The 15344-nt window shown below is 50.5% G+C and overlaps 2 protein-coding genes across 2 annotated transcripts; one reads left to right on the forward strand and one right to left on the reverse strand.

The window, feature by feature from the left end:
• The first annotated feature begins 10683 nt into the window (after positions 1-10683).
• Positions 10684-13322, forward strand: LOC120689290. The gene is made up of 3 exons (XM_039971593.1): positions 10684-10703; positions 10775-11663; positions 11754-13322. The coding sequence occupies exons 1-3, from the start codon at positions 10684-10686 to the stop codon at positions 13320-13322; spliced, it is 2478 nt and encodes an 825-aa protein (XP_039827527.1).
• Positions 13323-14600: 1278 nt separating this feature from the next.
• LOC120689291 (lysine-rich arabinogalactan protein 19-like) lies at positions 14601-14984 on the reverse strand. Its single transcript, XM_039971594.1, has one exon. It carries the CDS (start codon positions 14982-14984, stop codon positions 14601-14603), a length of 384 nt encoding a protein of 127 aa, XP_039827528.1.
• Positions 14985-15344: the final 360 nt, after the last annotated feature.

Genomic DNA, 15344 nt, shown 5'->3' on the forward strand with positions numbered 1-15344 from the left:
TCTAGGAGAGCACGGTACATACATGATGTTAGAATTAGAAAATACTCAGAGACAGAAACATTTGTGTAACCTCAGACTACCCATTTTCAGAAATGGTCATGGTAAATTGGGATGTTTGTTGAGCCGACTGTTGTGTTTTAAATGGAAATTAGTGCCAAGAAATCAAAGAATTTGCAAAGATATTAAAAAATTGTATAGTTGCTTCCTCATATGATTCCAGTTGTTGCTAAGTGAAGAAAAACAGAACTATAAAGAGAACAGATATTGGAGCAACGTTTTAGACTTCAGGAAAGTGAAAGTTTTGTAATTCCAAGTTATTAAATACAGTGCTGAGAAAATATTAACTTTATCTGTACTTAAAAAAGGTTCATTTAGAATAACAACTAAGCTATGCTCCAAGCTTTCTAGTGGATGATTAGCCCTAATTTACCTGCATTTCAGTTAAGCCTAGCAGACTCAAAAAAGTAATGGCATAGGTCAATGAAACTGCGGAATCATACCTTAATGAAATTTTATCTTGCTCTGCATACTTTGCATGTGCTAATTACCATTCATTACAGCTCTGTTACTCGACCGATATGTTCAGCCTATATACTTTGCATGTGCTAATTACCATTCACTACAGCTATAATTAATGTGGATACATCGGTATGCACCTCTTGTATCGCCCAGTCAGAATCAAGAGTGATGTCTAGGCCAAAACGGACTTCCATCTCCCACAAGCATTTGAGCAAACAGGTGGAGTGCATGCTAGAGCAGCACTACGAAGGTAGCGAAGCATACCTGGAGCACAGGAGTAGAACTAGGCCGGCATGCCCGGCACGGCTTAGTGGTCGCCAGCGACAACAGGGGCAGGCCCATCTCCATCACCCGGTTCGGGTCCATGAAGCACTACCCGGCTTCATCCGCAGCACCGCTGGCCGCGTTCTCTTCTCTCTTGTCAGCCTTGCCCCTCGCCTGCACTATCATCGTGCCATTGCAGTTGTGTGTGTGTTCTCGATGTGTGGTTCCTTGGGTGGGTGCCATGGCTTCCACGCGTAGCTGCCGCCTTCGCCTCCGCCGCTGCTGCCGCCTTCGCCTCCGCCGCTGCTGCCGCCCTTGCCCTGCGCTCCTCCCTCACCCTTGTCATTCCGACGACTGCCTCTGCCTGCCGCTCCGCTCATCGCCTCAGATGTGCGACCGGCGCGGCCCGGCGACAGCACCGAGCAGGGCGTCGCTGCGTCGGGGTTCGGCCACGCCGACGCATCCCAGTGAAGGCGGCGAGCAGGGCTTCGCGACGGTGGAGTCACGTTGGGCCACGGCACAGCGACCCAGCTCGGTGGCGCGACACGGCGGCCTGGCGAGAAGCTCAGCACGGCATCGCGGCTACCCGGCGGGAGGTGCGGCGATCCGGGGGCCTGGCGGCGCGCGGACACGGCGGCGGCTCCTCCGCGGCAGTTCCTCTTCATCCGCTCTTCTCCTCCACGGCGGCCCTGCGGAAGCCGCCGCTGCCAGGAGCCGACTGCCGCCGCGGCTGCTTCCGAGCTCGAGCAGCAACGCCGATGGAGGGGGCCTGGGAGGGTGCGGATGGAGGCTACATAGTGATGCGGTCGCGTTGCCGCCGCGGCCTCGCACACACCGGCAGAAGGAGCAGGGAGGGGACGTGAGAGAGAGAGAGAGAGCTGCCCGCACCCGCCGAGATCCACCCTCATGCGCACCAGTTGGGGCTCCTCCGCCGCGGCCGGCGCGAGCGGAGGGATCGGCGCCCGGCGCGCTCGAGCTGTTAGGGGGGGAGGAGCAGAGGGCGGCGGGGAGAAAGTGTAACACGCGGTTTATAAAAGAACATAAACCGAGCAATCATATACGTGCCAGGATCAAGTCACACGTATATACAATAGAATGAACAGTATATCACAGCACATATCACGAATAAGACATAATAAATCGAAATACGAATGTTATTTATTACATTAATGACATAAATGTCTGATACAGCGGAAGCGAAGTACAAGTACGATAAAAACTCTCCGAAGCTGAGCAGGGCGCCACAGGGACGTCGACTGGGAGATGAACACCTAGAAGTCCTCGTAGTCCTGGTAGCGCTGAGCGAACTCCCTCGTGTCGGCAGGAACTGAGCAGCAGTAGCGTAGCCAAGAGGAAAAAGTAGAGAAGAGGCAAGAGTGAGTACACAACTTGTACTCAATAAGTATAGCACAAACTATGAGGCTCTAAGGTTGGCTGACTCAACTGCATTAGCTTTTAATCTTGGCAAAATTTTATTAAAGCTATTTACTACAAGTTGATGAATTACCATTAACCCAGTTACATAGTAATTAATCAAGATTAAACATATTACTACTGAGAACCAAACCGAAACCAAGCCACCAAGGTAACCCCGAGAGGCACCTCCCTCATCGGAAGGAGACAACCCCACTAATCAAAAGGAGGATCTGAGCCGCTCATGACCGTGAGCACGGCTAGTATACCAGTTTTACACTCTGTAGAGGTTGCACATCTTTACCCACAAGTCGTGAGCTACGTTAGAGGTTCATCACACTTCCTTAGGTGAGATGGCTAGCGACTCACTACGAGGCCGTTACAAAGAATCTCGTTGGTAAGGCGTAACCGCGAGAGTTAGGTCAGCGACGATGGGGCCCACCTCACGGGGGTACAAGCACAGGTGCGCAAACCAAGCACAGACCAGCCGGAGGAGCAGGGACCATTGAAGCTTACTACTCTTGCCCCGCAGGTAAGTTACTCCAAACCAAAAAGACATAATTAGTAAGCCAAGTCTATCCCATTCTAGCCTTGTGGTAGCGCTGTTGTCCCAGGTTGTCGCTCTATGAACCGGTCCTTATGGAGAGTGGCCAACCAGGCAGTAAGCACCGTGCTGGCCCCCTAAACCATGTTTCTACAAAAATCATCTTTTAACGAGACGTGAGCCACTCATCCACACAGAGGGCCACTCTCAGAATTAAGTTCAAGTAAACCATTAATCAAATTAATTAAAAAGGACCCGAGTGTGTTATAGCGCGGCACCTAGCACAACTAACCAAAATGCAACCCAAAGGTACATATAAAGGATATAAAGTGGCTAGGAAATCTTTATAGGCATACAATATTAAAATGCAGTATGAAATTGTATTTAAAAGTGATAGGTTGTTCATGTTATACTTGCCTTCCTCGTACTGCTCCTGCTGCTGCTCAAAGTGCTTGGAAGACGGCTGCTCCAGGTACTGGTACTGGGGCTCCTCAGATGGATCAGCGTCTACTCACGAACACATGGCCAAAACAATGCACAATAATAAGCATACAAGCAAACACTAACAAAAACTAAGAAACAATACATCAATACATAAAAACAGCACACTAAACTAGTATAAAACTATTCTACGTGTTACAACGATCGCGTGGATATAAAGAACGCTTAAAACGGAGCTAAAACGCATTTTCTAGGCTAAAAACAAGGTCTTGGGGCTTATTTGTAATAAAAACAGGGTTCCAGGGACTTTTCTGCTAAAACCGAGGGCATAAATGTAAATAAACATTAATTTTGGGGTCTAACTCGCAAAAGGACAGGGCTGGACGGCGGGTTCAAAATTAAAGAAGTTCGGGGATCTAAGTGTTAAAAACTGGGCCTGGGTGTAATTATTTTTCAAAGGCGGTGGACTGCGGGTTGAATACTCAGAACCCGGGGGCTCTTTAGCAAGATGGCCGCAGCGAACCGGTATGCGTAAATATGGGCCGCTGGATCTGGATCTAACGGTGCAGATCTAAACGAGGGGTGATCTAATCAGGGGCGTTCGCTGGAGATCGGATGGCTCAGGGTGAGGGAAGCTCGGGGCGGCGGCGGGAGGTCGCCGGAGCAGAGCTCCGCGGCGGCGGGGTCGCCGGAGTAAGCGAATCCGGCGTTCCCGGGCTCTATTTGGCACGCGGTCTGGCCTAGGATGGACTACGCGCCATGCGTAGTCCACCTGGGGTCTTCTTGGATCTCGGGAAGTCCCGGAGTGGGGAGGGCAAGGGCGACGGCGGCCCTGCGCACGGCGGCGCTACGCCGTTCGGCGTTCTGGGCTCGGGAAGGACCTAATGGTCTCGACAACTAGCGCAAAAGGAGGAGAAGAGGGCACTGATGCTCACCTAGGGGGTCTGGGCGAGCAGGGAGGCTGTGAAGGGCGTCGGCGTTGCGGACCGGCGGCGAGTCACGGGCGGCGCTCGGGGGGTGGTCGTTGCAGAGGAGCTCCGGGCGTCCTGGTGTCCTCGGATCGGTTCGTGAAGATCCTGCGAGGGCGAAAAGGGGGTCAGCAGGCACGGAGCGGCAACGGCGGCATGGGATTGCGGCGGCGGTCGAGCTCACCGGCGGCGCTGCACAGGAGAAGTTCCCGTGCTGCAGGGCCTGGGAGTCGCGAGCAAGGGCTCGGTGTGCTTCGGGGCGTCTATGTGGGGCTAAGGCGGGGGTTTGTGGGGGCCGTGGTGCAGCGGAGGGGCGTGGCCGCAGCGGCGCAGCGCTCTGCTCTGCTCGGCGGAGCTGCGCGGCGTGGCGGCTAGGGATTGGGGCTTAGGGTTCCAGTGGGGTGCGGCCTGGGGCGTTTAAAGGGGCCGGGCGTTGATTGCAGCGGGGCGTAGCGGGATAAGGATCCCGGTGACCTCGCCGGTGATCTCGGGCGGCAGTTGCGCGGAGCCGGGAAGGAAGGGGAGAGGAGAGAGCTGACGCACGGGCCCGGCGTGGCAGAGGGAGTAGGCGCGCGTGAGAGTGGGCGCTGGCAAGCGGGCCTGGGAAAACAACGGCTTGCTGGGCTGGCGCACTGTGCGGGGGCGTCCTGGGTGACGCGGGCGAGCGGGAGCAGGCTGGCGCGAGCCGGGCCGAAGTGTGGGCCGGTGCGGAGCCGTGCTGGCTGCCTGGGTCGGGCCGAGCGGGAAAAAGAAGAGGGGTGAACTGGGCCCGCGGGAAGGGAGAGGGAGGAGTGGGTTTGGGCTGTTGGGTTGGGCTGGGGTTTTGGGTTTTTCTTTCCTATTCTATTTCTTTCCTCTTTTCTATTCCTAATTCAAACAAACTTAACCCAAATGAATCCAAATTTGAATTTGAATTCACTCAAGCACTCAAACAAATTAAACAAAATGTGCACCAGCATGAATGCAACAACAAAGATTAAACCTATGATAAATTTTAGTTACTTATAGAACAAAAATTTAGATTAAATGCAAGACTAACACAATAAACCTTAGAAATTTAATTAAAGCCAATTAAATTTATTATAAAATTCTGAAATTTAAATTAGGGTGTTACAGACCCTACCCCCTTAAAGAAATCTCGTCCCCGAGATTTAGCTGGGCTGGCTAGCAAAGAGATCTGGATATGTCTTCCTTAGCTCATCTTCTCGTTCCCAAGTAGCCTCAGCTTCACTGTGGTGACTCCACTGAACTCTGCACATCTTGATGCGCTTGTTCCGAGTAACCCTCTCTGATGTCTCCAGAATCTTCACCCGATGCTCAGTATAAGTCAGATCTTCCTGCACATCTACTCCATCCAGTGGTGTCTGCTCCTCGGGTACTCGCAAACACCTCTTCAGCTGAGATATATGGAAGACATCATAAACTCCCGAGAGGCTGAGAGGTAACTCTAGGCGATAAGCAACTTCGCCTTTCCGCTCTAGCACCTTGAATGGCCCCACATATCGAGGTGCTAACTTCCCCTTGACATTGAATCTGCGGATTCCTCTCATCGGAGACACCTTCAGGTACACATAATCACCAATATTGAAAGTCAGGTCTCTCCGTTTGCCATCTGCATAGCTCTTTTGTCTGCTCTGTGCAATTCTCAGATTTTCTCGCACAGCCTGAACCATCTGCTCTGCATCATCTATGATCTCAGGGCCAAAGAGCTGCTTCTCACCAATCTGATCCCAATAGAGAGGAGTCCTGCACTTTCTGCCATACAATGCCTCGAAGGGGGACTTCTTCAGACTGGCCTGATAGCTGTTGTTATATGAGAACTCAGCATAAGACAGGCACTTATCCCAACTAGTATCGTACTGAATGGCACAAGCTCTCAGCATATCCTCCAACACTTGGTTGGTTCTCTCTGTCTGCCCATCTGTCTGAGGGTGATAAGCCGTACTGAAACACAGCTTCGTATCCAGCGAATCATGGAGCTGCTCCTAGAATCGAGAAGTGAACTGAGACCCTCTGTCAGATATGATCTTCTTGGGCACACCATGCAAGCAGACAATCCGAGAGATGTACAACTCTGCAAGCCTAGCACCGGAGTAAGTAGTGTTCACTGGAATGAAGTGAGCAACCTTCGTCAATCGATCCACTACTACCCATATGGAGTTGTACCCTTTCTGAGTACGAGGCAACCCAACAATGAAGTCCATGGTGATTTCCTCCCATTTCCACTCTGGAATCTTCAAAGGCTGTAACAGACCTGCTGGCCTCTGATGCTCAGCCTTGACACGCTGACAGGTGTCACAGATAGCCACGTACTCTGCCACTAAACGCTTCATCCCATACCACCAGAAACGTTCCTTCAGATCATAGTACATCTTCGTGCTGCCTGGATGAATAGAGTATGCTGTATCATGGGCCTCACTCAGAATCAACTTCCGGAGATCCTTCACATCTGGCACACAGATCCGGTTCTTGTACAACAAGGTACCCTGATCATCCTCTCTGAAATGAGGAGCCTTGCCCTTCTTGAGCAACTCACGGATTTCCTGCAGCTTCTCATCTTCCTTCTGATGCTGCCTGATCTCTGACTCTAGAGTCGGTACTGCCTCAAATGCTGCACTGGAGGTATGATGCAAGAAGCCCAGACTCAACTGCTCGAACTCCTCGCATAACTCTGGAGGCATCTGGAAAGCCACGGCCATGTTGACATAACTTCTTCTGCTCAGAGCATCTGCTACAACATTGGCCTTGCCCGGATGATAGTGAATCTCCAGGTCATAATCCTTGACCAACTCTAGCCATCTTCTCTGCCGCATATTCAGCTCATTCTGCGTGAAAATGTACTTTAGGCTCTTGTGATCAGTGTAGATATCACACCGCTGTCCATACAAGTAATGCCTCCAAATCTTCAGAGCATGCACAACTGCGGCTAACTCAAGATCATGAGTAGGATAGTTCAGCTCATGCCGACGTAACTACCGTGAAGCATAAGCAATCACTCTGCCCTCCTGCATCAGAACACACCCAAGACCATCCTTCGAAGCATCACAATACACCGTGAACCTCTTCGTCTGGTCTGGCAGAGTCAGGACTGGCGCCGTAGTCAACCTTTTCTTCAGCTCATCAAAGGCCATCTGACGCTCATCAGTCCATATGAATGCCACATTCTTCTCTAGCAAGGAAGTCAAAGGCTTCGCGATCTTGGAGAAATTCTCAATGAACCTCCGATAATATCCAGCTAAGCCCAAGAAAGACCTGACTTCCTTTACTGTCTGCGGTGTCTCCCACTCTAGCACATCCTTCACCTTGCTCGGATCAACAGCAATGCCTCCCTGAGAGATAACATGACCGAGGAATGGCACCTCGTCAATCCAGAACTCGCACTTGCTAAACTTGGCATACAACTGATGCTCTCTCAATCTCTGCAACACGAGTCTCTGATGCTCCTCATGCTCTTCTTCTGTCTTGGAAAAGATCAGAATATCATCAATGAAAATCACCACAAAGACATCCAGATAATCCATGAAGACCATGTTCATCAGATGCATGAAGAAAGCCGGGGCATTAGTCAAGCCGAAGGACATGACTGTATACTCATATAGCCCGTACTTGCAGGTGAGTGCCGTATTCGTAATATCCCCAGGACGGATCCTCAGCTGAAAATAACCCGAACGAAGATCAATCTTCGAGAATATACGAGCACCTCGAAGCAAATCAAAGAGATCCTCAATACGGGGCAGTGGATGCTTGTTCCTGATAGTGACTGCATTCAGCTCCCGATAATCCACACACATCCTCTTCGAGCCATCCTTCTTATCTACCAGCAATAATGGAAAAGCCCAAGGAGAGAAGCTGCGATGGATATAGCCCTTGGCTAGCAACTCATCAATAGTCTTCTTAACTTCTTCATGCTCTATAGGTGCCATACGGTAGGGCCGCTTTGCAATAGGAGCTGTGCCAGGCAAGAGATCAATACAAAACTCAATGGCGCGTTCAGGCGGCATACCTGGCAGATCATCCGGAAAGACATCCGGGAATTCAGACACCACGCGAATACCGTCCGTGGGTCTAGCCTTCATCTGATGAAGAAATCCCGAAGGCTCCACTGCACTGATAACAACCTTTTGGCCACTGAAAGCTGATAGCAAGACTGTCCTCTGAGCACAATCTATCCGGACTCCCCACTTAGCAAGAGTCTCCATTCCCAGAATGACATCAATGCCCTTGGTGTCTAGCACTATCAGATCAGTACAGAACTCTACTCCCCTCAAGGAAACACTGACTCTCGGGCAGTAAGTGTGAGACCTCAACTGTCCTCCCGGTGAAGATACTAACAGGCACCTCTTTAATGTGCTAGTATGAATACCATGATGCTCGACAAAAGACTGAGTAATAAAGGAATGCGTAGCACCAATATCGAAAAGCACTATAGCTGGATATGAATTAACCATGAACGTACCAATAACCACGTTGGGAGCCTCAGCCGCTGACTCGGCCGTCACGTGGTTCACTCTGCCCTGAAGTGGCGCCTTGGGCTGAGCTGGGCGCCCCTGCTGTCCCGCCTGTGCCTTCCGGGGCAAGCGTTGGCGTAGTGCCCCGGCTGGCCGCAGTGAAAGCAGACGCGATGGGGTCCCTGAGCCTGCTGTCCGGCAGGAGGAGCTGCCTGCCGTGGAGCCTGCGGTGCCGGTGGAGCAGGTGGAGCACGAGCCGGAGGTGCCGGTAACCTCTGGCCCTGACCTGCCTGCTGCTGTCGAGGCGGGTACTGCTACGGTGGCCTCTGCTGGTACTGCTGAGGAGGCCGGTACTGAGGCTGCTGGTACTGCTGAGGCTGCTGGAGGCGAGGACGAGTGTTGCTGCCGGAAGCAACGGGGACAATCTTCCTCTTCTTGTCCTCCATCTCCAGGTGCTTGCGCTCAGTGTTGAGCGCGCTGTCAACCAGATGGTTGAAGTCGTCGAAGCGGAGGTTGAGCAGCGCGTACTAGAGGTAGTCCTCAAGGCCCTCCATGAAGTGCTCCTGCTTCTTGCGGTCATCCGCAACATCGGCAGGGGCGTAGCGAGCAAGCTGCAGAAAGCGATCACGATACTCCGTGACCGACATAGTCCCCTGCTTCAGTGCAAGGAACTCCTTCTGCTTCATCTTCATAACGCCCGCGGGGATGTTGTGGCTGCGGAAACGCTCCCGGAACTGGAGCCAAGTGAGAGCCTCGCGGTCCTGAACTGGGTGGGACTCCCACCAGTCCAAAGCTGCCCCTCGCAGCTGTCCTGCTGCGTACAAGACGCGCTCACGATCATCGCACTGGGCGATGTCCAACTGGCGCTCCACTGCACGGAGCCAGTCGTCAGCCTGAAGAGGGTCGGACATGTGAGAAAACGTCGGCGGGTGACCCCTCAGGAACTCAGCACGCCTGTCGCGAGGCTGCGGCGGTGGAGGAGGCGGAGGCTGAGTGTGAGCCTGCTGAAGAGCCTGAACAGTGTTGTTCAGGGTGGCCATCATCTGCATCTGGAGCTGGAAGTACTGCTCCGGAGTCAAAGGCGGAGGCATCGGGATCCCGGTCCCCTGGGTATTCTGACCCTGGTTGTTCTGCCCCTACTGGTCAGAACCACGCCTGGTGTTCACCATCTGATTTTGGACAAAAGATTTCACGAGTAAGGATATTGCAAGAATAAATTCAGATGGATATGATAACTCTTTGCGGAAAAAGACTCAGCCATGATAAAGTAGACAGGATAGAGTGGACTATTTTACCCCCAACGATCTAACTCATTTTTTTTAATTAGTTAAATTTAACATCAGAGTGATTTTTCTTTAAACAAATTTAAACTACTAGGCTATGCAATCATTCAAAAATCCAAATCAAACATGTAGCATAATAACAAGCATACAGATTTCACAACTTAGTCGAGTTTAACATACGACTCGACTAACACAACGCGTCGTGGATCGTGCTATCGTATTATTATAAAGGGAAAATTGGAAAGAAGCCATTACAATTCTCACAGTTTGGAGATACGCCATTGGAATTTAGGTAATTGGAAAAACGCCATTACAATTCTCTATTTACCACAGCCAAGCCATTATGTACCTCTCCCACGTACATGGGCCCACCTGTCAGGTCTGGTATTGTCGTATGTTCCCGTATTGCCCCTGGGCCCACCTGGATGAGGCTCCGCCCGTGGATAAGGCTCCGCCCGTGCGGCTGTGCCTCGTCCTCCCGTTCCCCGTCCGCGACCGCAGGGGTCCGACGCCGCCGGCCTGCCTCGCTCCCAGCCTCCTGCTCCCGCCGGCGGGTGGCCGCGCCTCCACCTTCCCGCGCTCTGCTGACCTGGTCGGGGCCCCGCGTCCTGGTGCCCGAGCCTGGCCGCGCCGGTCGCCTGCTCGCGCTCCCCCCGGCTGCTCGCGCGCCCGTCCGCCTGCTCGCGCGCCCGTCCGCCTGCTGCAGCTGGCGCCGCTGCTGCCCGCGCACTGGAGGGGATGGAGGCGTCGTGATGGCTTCGTCGGCCTCCTGCGCGGCTAGTAGTCGCACTGGTGCGGCGCCAATGGCGCACGGCAGTGGAAGGTAAAAATTTTTCTCGGTCTGTCATTTTGTGGTCATTTAGTGTTGCTGATTATTGTGGAGTTGCCTCATAGGGAAGAGATGTTTGAGCTAGAGGTTAAAGTCGAAGCTTTCAGTTGCAAAGACTCGGCTGGTAGGAAATCATACACCAAAGGGCGTGTGTTTAAGTGGAACATAGAGTATGGATTCATGACATTGGACTTGCTGATGAAATCTGTGGCATCTGAATTGAATCTGTACACTAACCAGACAACCACAGTTTGTTTCTATGACAAAAGATTGAAAGAGGATGCCATATTAGTTGATGAGATACAAATGATTGATTTATTTGAAATGTATAAGGAGGAGATGTGCTGCCTGGTTGTAGTACGAGTATTTGATAGGGAAAAATGTTTGCAATCTGATTTTGATGGCCTGGAGCCTTTGTGTACGATCCTTCCTGAGCCGGCAGTTGTTGAGCCGCAGATGCAGGCTAAAATTGAGGAAGGTGCAGCTACTAGTAACATGCCTAAGGAACCCACTAGTGCTTCTAATGAGGAAGCTGATGAGATAGAGCCCGATAGGGAGCCTGACATATTTGATAATGCTGAAGAGTATGTGGGAGTTGATGATGAGGCCATGTATGGTACATTGCCAGCTACCACTCAATTTGACAATGCTAACTTTGATTCAAATTCTGAGCCAAATGCTGAAATTATTCATGTTGAGGCAGAGGTGAATGATGCGGACCCTTTGGAGGTACAGGTACTGCATGATCTAGAGAACCCAAAAATAGCGAAGGGGGAGCGCTTTCCTGATATAGTTGCATTCAGAAAAGCCATAAGACACTATGCAGTGAAGACTGGGTTTGAATTTGCTCCTGGTGGAAAAACAGACAAGTCAAGATTCATAGGAAAGTGTGCTGCAGGGGGGTGCCCTTGGAGAATACATGCTTCCACTATTTTTGATAAGAAAATAGTAGAGGTAAATCTCTAAATTTTCTGTGTCAATTTCAGAATTTCAGACTTCACATATTTTCTAATGCATGACATGTATATCTATGTCTTTGTGCAGATCAAAGTGCTTCCTGCAGAGCACAATTGTGCTACCACCAAGCTTAGAGAAGGCAAAATGGCTAGTCAGGGCTGGTGTGCTGATAGGCTTGGCGATTGGGTGAAGAATAATCCAAAAAAGGGAGCAAAGGAGGCAAAAGAGAAACTAGAGGGTGACTATGGTATACAGTTGAAGTACTCAAAAGCTTGGTCTGGACTCAAGTTAGCCTTAGATCAAATTCATGGTACGTATGAGGAAAGTTTCCAATTGATTTTCAACTGGGCTGCTCAATTGGAACTAAGTTCACCTGGAAGTCGCGTACAAATTGAGGTAGAGAAAATTGGTGGGAAGACAAGGTTTAAGAGGATTTTTGTTGCTTTGAAGCCATGTGTTGATGGATTCTTAGCTGGATGTAGACCCTTTGTAGGAGTGGATGCTTCTTTCCTGCATGGTAAATACACAGGACAGTTGGCTGCAGCAACAGGTGTTGATGGGCATAACTGGCTATACCATATTGCATATGGTGTTTTTGACACAGAGAATGAGGACAACTGGACATGGTTCCTTGAGAATTTGCATACAGTCATAGGAGACCCACCAGGACTTGTCTTATGTTCAGATGCTTGTAAAGGGTTGGAGAAAGCTATAGAGGCTGTTTTTCCACATGCTGAGAATAGGGAGTGCATGAGACACATGTATAGCAACTTCATGAAACATTACTCTGGGGATATTTTCACTGAACATCTCTATCCTGCTGCAAGGAACTACACAGAAGGCATGTTCAAGTGGCATATGAAGAAAATTTTTGACTTTGCTCCTGAGGCCATTGAGTACCTTGAACAGAATCATAACAGGATATGGTATAGATGTGGATTCTCAGATGTTAGCAAATGTGACTACTTAACTAATAATGTGTCTGAGAGTTTTAATTCTCAAATCAAGCACATGAAAGGGCTTCTTCTACACGAGCTAGTTGACAGGTTAAGGGAGCTGATAATGGAGAAAAGATACATTAGAAAGAAGATTGCAAATGAATGGGCTGATGGTGTCCTACCAGCTGTAAAGAAGGAACTTAATCTTATAAGCAACAATCTAAAGGTTGTCAAGGTTGCCACAAGTGATGAGCACTTTGCCGAGGTGACACTGCTTGATGACTGGAATAACCAAAAGAGGCATACAGTGGATCTGAAAAATAAGAGTTGTTCATGCAGAGAATGGCAAATAACTGGCAAGCCATGCAAGCATGCCTTAGCATGGATATGTTCTAATAGAGGTATGAAGATAGATGACTTTGTGCATGAGTTCTACTCAGTTGCACGGTTCAGAACTGCCTATGCAGGAAGGGTGGAAGCAATGCCAGACAGGTCACAGTGGCCTGAAGTTGATCTTGGTTTCAAGGTGTACCCACCTTTGTTGGGTAGAGCACCAGGAAGGCCAAAGGTGCAAAGGACAAGAGGTTGTCTGGAGAAAAATGCCAACAAAAAGAAAGTGAAATGCAGTCGATGTCAAGGTTTTGGACACTTCGCCAAGACATGCAAGCTTGGTATGGTGGGAGAAGATGGGGAGACGGCGCCCAGTAAGAAAAGGTAACCTTCTCACTTCATTTATGGTATTTTACTTCTCCTCCCTTTATTTATGGTAACATGATTATATGTACATACAGGAAGAAACCAGAGGATGATGCTCCTGGACCATCCAAGGTGAAGACGAAGAAGGCAGCAAACAAAAAGAAAAAAACTCCTAAGAAGAAAAAAACTCCCAAGAAAAAGAAAACAGCCGCCAAGAAGAAGCAGAAGAGGGATGCTGCTGCTCCTCCACCAAAGGTTGTGAAAAGCCTTAAGGACCTCTTTTGTTGAGGTGAATCAAGCTCCATGACAGTCAAATAATTTGTGAACTTGTCAAATTAACGTCTTTTGTAATATTTGTGAACCTGTATAGCCTATGAAATATTTGTGAACCTGTATGACCTATGAACTAATTCCTGTGATATGGCATATGTTCCTGCATTTTATTCAATTCCAGTGTCCATATATCTGTTACCAAGTTCCTGTATTCAGTTCCTCAAATGAAGTAAAGATATATCTGACAAGTGACACAATTGTTCATAGATTCAATTAGCAGAAAATAGTCAATACATCTGACACAATTCTAGTTCAAGCTTACATTACACACAACTGGTAACAAATTCACAGATGCACAGATTCACTTCCAAAGTTTGCTCATCAGACATCCCAAAGCTACACCAACACACACAGCTACTATGACAAAGTAATGGGTCCCAAAGTAATCCATCTTGAGCTTCTGCACTTGCACCTTCAGTTCACAGATATCAGTGACCACATTGTCAAGTCTATGCTTCAGTTCAGCAAGTTGTTGCTTCTCGTCAACAATGCACTCGGTGGAACCACCACAACTGGAAGGCCCAGTGATCATCTTGTGATGTGCTTCGTATCCTTCGTACTGCGCCATGGACATGAAGACTCTACAAATTCTAGGGTCACCCTGCATGAAATGCTTGCCGCATCAAATTCATCCACAAATGGAAATCATAAGACAAAGACAAATCGACATACTCTAATGCTGTTCGGACACTTGACGAAATATTGGCCGTAACTTTCCGGCTGTTTGCTTCTGATTCGGATCAATTGAACGCCGCACACCGAGCACATCGCAAGTTGGGACATCGGCGCCATGTGCATCCCCCAATTTGTGGAGCTGCTTGAGCCCGACGGCTGCATCTTCCACCACCTCCAGGGGCGAGCGGCAAGTCGGTGCTGCCAGGCGGCGGCGGCGCGAGCAAGCACAGCCGCGGGAAGGCCTGGGCGCGGGCAGCCGGCGATGCTGCCAGGCCGGGGCGCGCACCGACGGCTACGGCCCTTTCCTCCCGGCGACGCGAGCAGGAGGGCGAGAACGGGAAGGCGGCAGCGCGAGCAGGCAGGGGGCGCTGTCAGGATGGGCCACCTTCCCCCGGCGCCGCGGGTCCGCGGCCGCGCGGGTCGTCGGCGGCGCGAGCAGCCGGGGGGAGCGCGAGCAGGCGACCGGCGCGGCCAGGCTCTCCCGCGGCGCCGCGGGTCCGCGGCCGCGCGGGTCGTCGGCGGCGGGAGCAGGCGGCTGGGAGTGAGGGCAGGCCGGCGGCGTCTGACCCCTGCGGTCGCGGACGGGGAACGAGAGGACGAGGCACAGCCGCACGGGCGGAGCCTTATCCACGGGCGGAGCCTCATCCAGTTGGGCCCAGGGGCAATACGGGAACATACGACAATACCTGACCTGACAGGTGGGCCCATGTACGTGGGAGAGGAACATAATGGCTTGGCTGTGGTAGATAGAGAATTGTAATGGCGTTTTTCCAATTACCTGAATTCCAATGGCGTATCTCCAAACTGTGAGAATTGTAATGGTTTCTTTCCAATTTTCCCTATTATAAGGGTCACCTAACTGATACTCATGGTGGTCAGATGACTGATTCAGGCCAAAATCTACGAAAACTATTCTTTAGAGAGAGAGATCAAGGCAAGACGGGTAAAAGTCATAGGATTCAAGGGGTATAATAGTAAAATAGTTTCAGTAGGCAAGAATTGGAGAGAAGAAGTCCTAAAACTCGACCAGTTCTAT

This window comes from Panicum virgatum, chromosome 9N (assembly GCF_016808335.1).
Source record: "Panicum virgatum strain AP13 chromosome 9N, P.virgatum_v5, whole genome shotgun sequence".
NCBI classification, from domain to species: domain Eukaryota; kingdom Viridiplantae; phylum Streptophyta; class Magnoliopsida; order Poales; family Poaceae; genus Panicum; species Panicum virgatum.

What these genes read in the sequence shown, in the direction of transcription:
- LOC120689290 (XM_039971593.1), top strand. Translation starts at nt 10,684, where the DNA reads ATGGCGCACGGCAGTGGAAG. An exon ending in ATGGCGCACGGCAGTGGAAG is followed by an intron (nt 10,704 to 10,774) that starts GTAAAAATTTTT and finishes GTTGCCTCATAG; the next exon opens with GGAAGAGATGTTTGAGCTAG. An exon ending in TTGATAAGAAAATAGTAGAG is followed by an intron (nt 11,664 to 11,753) that starts GTAAATCTCTAA and finishes GTCTTTGTGCAG; the next exon opens with ATCAAAGTGCTTCCTGCAGA.
- LOC120689291 (XM_039971594.1), bottom strand. Translation starts at nt 14,984, where the DNA reads ATGTTCCCGTATTGCCCCTGGGCCCAACTGGATGAGGCTCCGCCCGTG.